At 45.0% G+C, this 10,274-nt stretch overlaps 1 protein-coding gene across 5 annotated transcripts in view; it reads right to left on the bottom strand.

The window, feature by feature from the left end:
• The window catches only part of IRF2 (interferon regulatory factor 2), a 42,117-nt gene that overhangs the window by 1,388 nt on the left and 30,455 nt on the right, over positions 1 to 10,274 (bottom strand). For all 5 annotated transcript variants that reach the window (XM_081875905.1, XM_081875904.1, XM_081875907.1 and 2 more), the window contains 6 exons: positions 8,932 to 9,031; positions 7,511 to 7,687; positions 6,830 to 6,867; positions 4,904 to 5,018; positions 3,596 to 3,760; positions 2,213 to 2,259 (listed from right to left, as the gene is read on the bottom strand). In XM_081875905.1, coding sequence (XP_081732031.1) covers positions 2,213 to 2,259; positions 3,596 to 3,760; positions 4,904 to 5,018; positions 6,830 to 6,867; positions 7,511 to 7,687; positions 8,932 to 9,031 — 642 coding nt within the window. The remainder of the gene's footprint in view (positions 1 to 2,212; positions 2,260 to 3,595; positions 3,761 to 4,903; positions 5,019 to 6,829; positions 6,868 to 7,510; positions 7,688 to 8,931; positions 9,032 to 10,274) is intronic.

The following is a 10,274-nucleotide window of genomic DNA, read 5'->3' as shown; positions in this document are numbered from 1 at the left end:
CTGCAGAGAAGAGACAAGAGGGTTTATTCATCCCACATACAGCATAACCAGGACACCTCTTGCAATTGGAAAAGTCATTTGTTGTAGAGGAGGCAATAACCACACTTGTAGGATGACTGTTGTCATAGTGTTGAGGGTACAGAAAGGGACTCTTCACCACAGGAGGATCTAGAATGCAAGGCAGTTTCCCCTCTCCCTCAACTGGGCTCCATATTGCAACCTGTTTGTTTTGGGCCTTACTGACTCCCTTCCTTGCACAATGGGCCCTAGGCTCCTTTGCTTGGCCATGCCAAGTGAGGTGCGATAAAAGGGCCCCCAGCTCCCAACCTAGCATGTGGCAGAAGTGCTCCTACACTGGCACATGCACTGTCTTATCATCCTGACTTTCATACATCTGGGCAAAGTCTGGGTGTGTGTTTGTAGCTTCTTTATGCCAACTGGGAAGCCCCAATTGCCCAGGGTTCCTGACTGCCTAGGCACCTCATTCGAACCTGTCACTGACTACACAGCGGTCAAGGAGCTGGTGCACATGCCAATGTCAGGGGTGGAGCAATGGTACACTCCCTCTCCTTGACCATCCAGCTTCTGTATGCAGTACACATTGTAAGCATACATAAACATAAACACTTATGACTTAACCTGCCCTGTTGCAGGGTTGACAACAAAAATCAGCTACAGAAGCTCTAGTGAAAAATGCTTTTTCTCTCATACAAGAAGTAACTGTGAGGCTGGACAGAAATACTTTTGGTATTTGCAGGTACCACATGTGTAAGAAAGCTTTCCATCATGGCTAGGAGAACTTCCTGCCATTGTGTTCAACCACATGTGAGCTCAGGAAATCCAAAAGTGGCAGCTTGCAACCAAGATACGACAAACAAGCAAGCTGCAACTAGCTTTCATAGTCGGAAAATGTTATGCACAGTTGCTTGTTTGTAGCAGTACCCAACTGAAAGACTTTTGAAGGAGAAAAAAGCTCATTTTGAAGGAGAAAAAAGTGCCCTATTACAGATTGCTGCAGCACTGCATTAACTTGCAAACACCATGACTCCTGAAGTGTGAAGGTAAGCAAACAGACATGCAGTTTTCAGTGATAATTAGCTACGCCTGGTGCAGATACACCCCAGCCCCAATGGCTGTTCTGGGTCAAAAAAAGCACCCCAGAACACTACGTAAGGAAGCTTTGGCCTCTTCCAGCCTCTGCTGACATGGCACAGGAGTTGTGCAGCACAACTGTGTCGTGCGGGTGCTAGAGAGGCCCTGATCCAGCAATGCTGGCACCCGGAGATTAATGCAAGGGCCCACTCTTTGCATTGATACCAAGGCACCTTGAACTGATTGTATCAACTTCTACCACAACTCGGCCCAACTTGCAAGCCCAGCTGAGCTAGAATGCTTGAAAAATGCTGCCTTTGGAGTAATTCTAAGGTTTCTGCAGCAACAGGGTTGCTACTGAGAACTGCTTGTGTGCGGCTGGCGCTCCAGAGGAGTTGCGCTAACTTTGAGATTCCACTTCCCTCATGGAGAAGGAGCAGCTGCAAAGCAAAGTCCCCCAGGGACTTTGCGTGTAGAAATACCGTCTGCTGTGCTAGGGCCGAAATATGAAAACGCCTCGTCATGGCTGTATTTTTAGTACTGCTTCGGCAGTTCAGCATCGTAAGCTGAAGCAAAGTGGTTATAGCCATTGGCTGAAACAGAGAGTTTATTTATTTGCCAGCATACATCCCTGGGGGCTTTTGAGTAGAAAGCGAATGGCTCTTAAGTTAAAATCCTTAAATTTTACACCCCAAAACCATCTCAGTTATTTCAGTGGCCCTGTTCTGAAGTAGGTTCTGGGATAGCAGTCTGTGGAACTCCCTCCCCCTTACGAGGCCTAGTTGGCTCCCACCATTTCAGTCTTTAGGTGAATGCTGAATACTTTTATTTTAATTTTTGGCCAGGCATTTGGATTATTTTAATGGTTGGGTTTCTCTCTGCTATGCTAATGCCACACCAGTGTTTTAATCTTATGGATATGGCTTTAATTTTATTGTATACTTTTAGTCTGTTGTGGGCTGCCTCCAGGGCCTTTGTAGATGAAATTCCTAAACCAGCAAACGAACACCTCTACCTTGCTACCATTCAATTCACAGAAGAAATGGACTGAAGCATATTAGGGAAGGGGGCGGGAAAAGGAATAAAAGAATTATGAAATATATTCTATTCCTTTGCTTACCTGTGCACTTTCTTCGTCACTCGGTATGCTGTCTGTTGTCTCACTTTCTGTGGATAAAAATATGCATACTGAAAACATGTGACATATTGATTGTCAATAAACCATGTAACAGGATGTTTTCTCTTATTCAATCATGGATTCCATGCCAGCATTATGAGGTTTCTCCAGAACCAGCGACTCCATGTGGGGAAGGGCTGTGAGCATCAGATACCTCAACGTCCAATCCCTTGTATCTCCAGTTTGGGCAGGGAGAGGACACTTGCAGCCAATTAGATTGGCTAATACTGAGGTTGATGGTCTGACTCAGTGTGAGGCAACTATACCACTGAAATGCCACAACAGTGCCAGACAAAAAAAGTCACTTTACTAGGACAAGATTATACTAGAATCAGAAGTTGGTAAAGAGGATGCAAAACTTTCTATTTGAGGGTCAAAAGGGGGACACTGCTAGAACCCGGCCTGCTGCGTGGTCAACAGCCCCTTCTCAACCACCTCTGGAGCTACAGACATACACGTACATCAGAGTCTTTGCACATTCTTCTGGCTGACCTCCAAGCAGCGCTATCGGCACCCACACCCAAGAAGCAACAAAACTTCTTTCACTTGATAATATTTATCTAGAACATGCAGCCTCAAGGCCTTTTTAAAACACACACAAACTGGTAGTGTATTAGGTTTCCTGCTTCATTGTGTCCCCCAGAACCAAGCCTCTGTCTGTGGTATAGCTTATACATCCCACAATTTTCTCTGTCACATAACAGGATTTCATGTACAAGCACATGTATCAGCCTTTAATTCCTAGATGCAGCAGCACAGAGACAATTCAGGCAAACAATGTTCTCTTGAACCCTGTGTAAGAAAGCCTCTTGCCCTTCGGTTCCCATTCCTCACATCTCAAGTAATTTTATTTATACACGCATACATACTGAAATGTATACTCCACTTTTCTAAGTGAAAGCCAAAATGGAGCTTTTCCTAAGAAGCCACATTTGCAATCATCTTGGTTGTGACACCATGCACACTTGTGTATTATTACTATATACTTGCTTATACCCTGCCTTTCCCCATGAAAGGGACTCAAGGTGGCTTACAGATAAAAACAGAAACCGCTAAAAACATATTTTTTGCACACTGAGTGAGGTTTACTGAACATATATGTAAAAGGATAATTTTAATAAGTATTTCGTTTCTGTGTTTTACAGCAGGTTTAGGTCTTTTGTTTCTCAGAAGAAATAATACCTGTGTTTAGCAGAACCCAGGCACTAAAAGAATCTGACAACTATTCTAAAATAGAAAAGAAAAGCACCAACCTACCAAAAGTTAAAACATGGCACTGACTGAAACCAAGACCCCAAGTTCTTTTGCGAGTGCAAAGTTTCTTACCTGCATAGGAGGAGACTGGGGAGATCTGTAATGGATACAACTGACTCACACTGCTGGGTTGGTCATCACATTCTGTTGTCACTTCCACTACTTGGCAAACATCAGGTGGATTGGGAACTATCATATGATCCTCAGAACCACACTCAAAATGCGAATCTCCTACAACTTTGCATGATAAAAAGAGAGAATTGTGATGATTACCCATGCCTGCATTAATAAAGAGCTTACATTACAGTCAAGCAAAAAGCAGTGTTATGGACCGTAACTTCATAATGGCTGGAGATCCAGCCCTAAGATTAGTACACTATGTAGAGGTTTAAACTTAAGTTCCATCTCAACCGACATGTGAAACCAGGATTTGAAGACATGGTTAAGAGGGGACTTGGTTAGGAATCAGATGGAAGGTTTGACTATGAAGAAGAGGGGGGAGCAAATTCCTGATTTGCAAACCTTGGTTTGCTGGGGCCAGCATCATGTATATACCAGAACATTCAAATAAGTGCATCAGTTTTAATTAGCCGTGTGTGTGTGTGTGTGTGTGTGTGTGGAATCTTCGCTTGATATGAAGTATAATATAATTAAATTGAACTTTCATTCATGATGAAAAGTATTAGTGGTGCCTCGCAAGACGAAAAGAATCCATTCCGCGAGTCTCTTTGTCTAGCGGTTTTTTCGTCTTGCGAAGCAAGCCCATTGACGGCTTAGCGGCTTTTAGCGGCTTAGCGGATAAGCAGATAAGCGGCTTAGAAAAGGGGGGGAAAGGAAAAAAAACCACAGGAACTTGCAAGACATTTTCATCTTGCGAAGCAAGCCCATAGGAAATTCATTTTGCAAAGCACCTCCAAAATGGAAAACCCTTTCGTCTAGCGGGTTTTCCGTCTTGCGAGGCATTCGTCTTGCGGGGCACCACTGTACCTGTTTCTTAGTTTAACATGGAAAATGACTGTCTAGCCACAAAAATTCTTCTATTTCATCTCCTTCCCTGTCACCTTGTTAAGGTGGTACGATGCTGGATTCCTACTTCAGCTGAAAAGTACTGTCAAAATTCCTGTAGTGTTTTTTCACTGGTGACAAGGATTACTACTGAGACCCACTCGAGCTAAATAAACCATTAAATTTCATGTCCACATTTGTTCTTAAGCGTTCTCAACTAAAGCAAAATATTATTAGGCCACATCAAAATACGAACTCCTGTTGCTGTAATTCCGCCGTGTTACCAACCATATAGTGAAACTGAACTATAAAAGGCCACAGTTAGTGCAGTAAGAGTTTACCAGATACGAAAAGGAATGTGCTGGGGCGACTTACCTACAATGTTTATTGTGCTGTCGACTTCAGCTTTTATTGCTGGAGATAAGCAGTAATCAGAAAAGCCCTGGCATGTTCCATTACTCAGTTCATACGACGATTCCTCTGGTTCTTGCTGGGAAAAAAAATGGAAGTGTGTTAAGATTGTTGAGTATACAGAAGAGCTATCTCCTGACTATCCTTCGTTAACCTTTCCCTACCCTTTGTCCCTGACACACCCTTCTCAGCCATGATGGTAGGCCTAAATGAAGCCAAATGGCCGTTTAAGCTTCTCAAGATCAGACTGAAACAGCAACCTTTCCCAGTCCTTTTCATACATAAAAGCAAAGTGTGAAATTCACAAGGTGCCTTCCAAGAAATGTTAATGCATGGTTTGTAATGAAAAATTAAACATTACAGAGTTGCAAGGGTGAGGCGCTGCCTGAAACATTTATTCCTATTAAATATTCATTGTAGCTTTCCAAGTGCATTTTAGTGCTATGAGCAGAGAATGCATGATAATCGTGAGAGCCAGTCACTAAGTAAACACGTCCTCTTAGTTCCTTAGAAAAGCACCTGAACTTTGCATGCACAAAATGTGTTTCAGCAGCACATGTTCTCTGTTTGGAAAATCCATGCACCCAGAGAGCAAGAGACAGAAAGCAGGCAAGGAAATGCCTTTTACAAGACCTGCTCCTGCTGGTACAAGTGTATAAGGATTGGAGGCCCAATTCAGACAGAAACATTTGCGTTTCTGTCAGAGCTGCCTCTAGGTCCCAGCTCACAGAGGACCAACGCCCGGTTGATGTAATGTACAAAAGTCTTTATTGAAGTTTAGTTTCCATTTCAAACCCCAGAGCGTGCAGCCCTACGTCTTGGTTCTAGATCGGCGAAGTCCCCTCTGAGTCACTGCCCCTTCCGCACCAGTTTAAGATCCTAGCCCGGCTCCACCTCCTGCGCTGTTCCTTCCTCCTCTGGGTCCTTCTGCCCCCTGGGGTTTCCTCCCTCCTGGACTCTTCTGACGCTGACCCCCCTGAGTCTTGCCCTTCCTTCCGGCGGGCTTTAGGACCTGGCTCCCTATCCGGGCTACCTGCTGTGCCGCTCGCCTGTACATTTGAACTTGGCGCGCGCGCCCAGCCGGTGACTTTCCTCTTGACCGTTTCCCCGCTCTCCGATGGAGGCGTGGCCAATCCTGACTCATCTCCTCCCTCTGGTGGTGAGAAGACTGGTCCCGATGCCTGGGACTCCTCCCCCCCACTACGCTCTGGTGGGGACGCTGGTCCTGATTTCCAACTGCTGCTCAGGGAGTCCCCGCTGGCCCCTTCCTTCTGGGGTTTCCCCCTTGGCACCCCCCTTGCCCTGGCCATCGGCGCTCCTCTCTGTGAATCTTCCGATTCGCTGGAGAGACTCGTGGAATCTCTCTGACCACTGTCACTGCCTACACCCCCCTCGTATTCCTCCTCCTCACTCTCCATTTGCTCCTTCTCCTGTGTCTCTGCTCCTGAACCCCTGACAGTTTCGTTTTTGTTTTGTTTCAGTGTAAGATTTGGACAGCTCTTCTGTTCCATATTTGGATGGAGAAGGGTAAGAATAAAATTAAATGCCCATCAACTGAGGGGAATCTCTCATTCCTAGTAGGTGATATAAAGGCTTTGTTTCAGCATGATTACATGGGAATACAAAAAAGTGTAGTAATGGTATTCTGCACAAAAAAATTCAGCTTTCCTTTCTTTTTAAAGCAATTGTCTATCCCTTAAGCCTGTGTGTGAACATAGGCTTGAAAGAGTAGGGGCAATGCTTGCTGGAATCTCAGTTAACCCCATAAACCCACATGAACCAACCAGTAAAGCCCAATTTCTTCACAGGTTGGCAGACACTGTGTCATGAATCTCCATTCATCTTCCAATCATTAACCGTAATTTGTCTATGAAATGATGAGATATTTACCTTAATTTGTTTCATTTTGTCTTCCTTGGGTTTCTTTCCTGTAGAAATGTAAGGATTCATTTATTGTTTTACAATCATTTCCTGGTAAGACTGGACAATTCTGCCTAGCCCCAACATACTCCAACTTGGGCAGTCACTGGACTCAATGTTGATCATAATTATAATTTACGTGGTACTTGAAATGGCCTAGACTACCTATTCGAACCGTAATGAAATTAAGGAAACTTGGACAGCAGTACTGCCTGCAGCTTACCCTGCAAAACCGTCAACTGGGGTGAGGAGCAAGATGCCCCACTAAATTTGGAATTCAAGGAAAAACTAGTTGCTCCTAAAACCATGGAGCTACTGCTACATCTTTTGTCTTCTCATCCCTGTGAGTATCTTGCCTGACATGACAGGCAGATATACACAGTCTTGTGCCAACCAGGTAATCTTGCCCAGTGTGTATTTATTTTGTATATATATTTCTCTTGGATTAAGAAGCGTTTTTATTTGTTAACGTTTTGCTCTTTTTGTGAGGCACAGAAGTGAAGACGTTGCACAATTTATTATTATTAGCGAGGATGTTAAAGACCAAGTGTGCCTGCTATAAAGGAGACAATCTGACTAATGTAGGAAGCAGCCCACTATCAGCATGGCTCTCTCGATCTCCAGAATATCTGCAATGTTCCTCTCATTTACCTTTCTTTGAAGGCCTCTCAGATAACGGCAGCATCCGGTATACCCGGAAGGCATTATTTCCTTTCTTTATGCTTTTGTCCTTGACTTCTTCAATATCGGGTAAGGAGTTCATAGCACATCGAAAGTTTGCCTTCCATGTCTTTGGGTCTGGTTTATCAACTCCTGGCTGGAACTTCCCTAACAAAGAAAGAAAAACGGGATTCGTGGTATGGCACACCTTATGCTAATAAATACAGTGGTACCTCAGGTTAAGTACTTAATTCATTCCGGAGGTCCGTTCTTAACCTGAAACTGTTCTTAACCTGAAGCACCACTTTAGCTAATGGGGCCTCCTGCTGCTGCCGCACCACCGGAGCATGATTTCTGTTCTCATCCTGAAGCAAAGTTCTTAACCTGAAGCACTATTTCTGGGTTAGTGGAGTCTGTAATCTGAAGCGTATGTAACCCGAGGTACCACTGTAATAATAATGTTGATGATTATAATATTATTATTAATAATATTAATAATAATGTTATTTATACCCCGCCCTCCCTGGCCAAGACCGGGCTCAGGGCGGCTAACATCAGGTATAAAAACAATTGATTAAAATACAACTTAAAAACAGGATTAAAATACAACTTAAAATGCAGCCTCATTTCAGTGGAAGCCCAGATCAAAAACTGTTTGGGGGTGGGGGGAGAAAACGTCAAATCTTCACCAAGGCCAACTATCCAGACTGGTCCTACGTGGGCCAGAAAAAAGCCAGGGAAGTCCCCAAATAGGGTTCCCATCACAGAAGGAAAAGGAAAGAGGGGGAGGGGATCAGGCTGATTCCAAGCCAAAGGCCAGGAGGAACAACTCTGTCTTACAGGCCCTGCGGGAACTGATTTCTTTCCACATGAGACAGAGCGTTCCACCAGGCCAGAGCCAGTGTTGAAAAAGCCCTGGCCCTGGTTGAGGCTAATCTGACTTCCTTAGGGCCCAGGACCTCTAGAGTGTTGCTTTTTATGAATTAGGGGCCCTTCATATTCAGGGATCCTTACAATCAGACAGAGAAGTTCTGGACACCCTGTAAGACACACACAGCAGCTGCTTGCTCAAGTATACTCCAAACCTCTCCGCATTTGGCCCATCAAATCAGCAATGAGCTGCCAGGCATAGAGGCCTCTGATAGATATTATGACCCTGCCACATATACAGGAATGGAGAGGGCAGCTCTGAAGAGGCAAAGGGATGCATGTGCGGATCTGTTTCCCCCAGATGATTAAATAGCTGCAGCTATATCCTTGTAGTTGCAAGAGCCCCACCTGCTCACTGCACTACAGCTGGGACACTGGGTAAAGGTGAAAATGTGGAAAAGCAAAACAGAACACTACAACGCTGAAAGAAGAGATAGAACCTCCACAATAAACCTGCCCCAATAAACCTGAGCTCCTCTTACCTGTGTGAATAGCCCAGTTCCTAAATAAAGGAGCATCTTTTTCAACATCCCACCCATGGCGTGCTGCGTGCATCCAGGGAATCTGAAAAATCATTTTTTCCTGGAACAGAAAAACAAGTAGGAAACAACCACAATTAACAACTTGCAGATACAGAAGTCTTAAACTTTCTTACTTTATAAAACAGGTAGCATTTGTACAACCTGAACCTATTTTTCACTGCTTTCTCACTTTCTGGCTCAATAATGTTCTGCATGGAATGAAAGTCAAAGCTGTTGATTTTACTGAGATTAAGCAAAATTACTAAATGCTGCAAAATATTCAGGTGCCTCCTTTTGACTTAAAGCTGTGAACTAATTGAGGTACTATTGGATGTGCATTACTGTGATTTCAGGCAAACATTTCCAATTTCACTGGCCTCTTATCCTAAGCCCTTTGATTACTTGGATTACTTAACAGTGTGGACCCCTGGGAACAGAAAATGACTAAAACTGGCTCAGAGTTCATAGAATAAGGCAGGCTATAACACTTCCCAGAAAACCATGAATATGGAAACCAAAATAGTATGGGTTGCTTCACATGTCATATGGCAGGCATGTCCAACCTCCATTAGGCTGCGTTCTAGTATCCAATATCAAAAACTAACAGTGATCTACCACACTCTCCCATCATCATTCTTCAACTTAAACGTATTATATTTGGCTGAGGAAACCCAGCCAGATGGGCGGAGTATAAATAATAAATCATGATGATGATGATAAAAATAATAACAAATTATTACCCTCACACCAGCCCCCTCCCCTCCCAGGGCTCTTGGTGCAGGTGGGAAGTCAACATGCCCCAAAATGTCCAATTCCCCCTTTACCAGAGGAAGAGCTCTGTGGGGAGCGGGGCCAGCAGCTTACTTTCGAGTAAATGCAGCTAGGCTGGAGCTGGAAAAGTGAGGAGAGTTCAGCATCCCACTGGGAGGGAGGGGGCGTTTTTTTTCCACAGGAACCAGGGGGAGGGGGGAGAGGGAGGAGGGATACCATTGTCTCTCTCTCACACGGCCCTTCCTGGGGCTCCCTCTGCAGCACTGCAGTCTGTGCGGAGCCCGCACACAGTGGCGTAGCGTGGGTTGTCAGCACCCGGGGCAAGGCAAGTAATTTGAGCCCCCTAACCCATGGATTTGCGCCCCCTAACCCTACCCCCCAGATGTTGCGCCCGGTGCGGCCGGCCCCCCCTGCACCCCCCATGCTACGCCACTGCTCGCACACCTTGTCTTTGCCTTCCTGCCTGGGGCTGCAGCTTGCAGGGGGCAGAGGCAGGCCTCACACCTTTCCAGGCCGGCCTGAATTGGCGGGGT

This window comes from Podarcis erhardii, assembly GCF_964252035.2.
Source record: "Podarcis erhardii genome assembly, chromosome: 9".
Classification (NCBI taxonomy): domain Eukaryota; kingdom Metazoa; phylum Chordata; class Lepidosauria; order Squamata; family Lacertidae; genus Podarcis; species Podarcis erhardii.
Note: the sequence above shows the minus strand (reverse complement) of the source record. Positions and strands in the feature narration are given on the sequence as shown.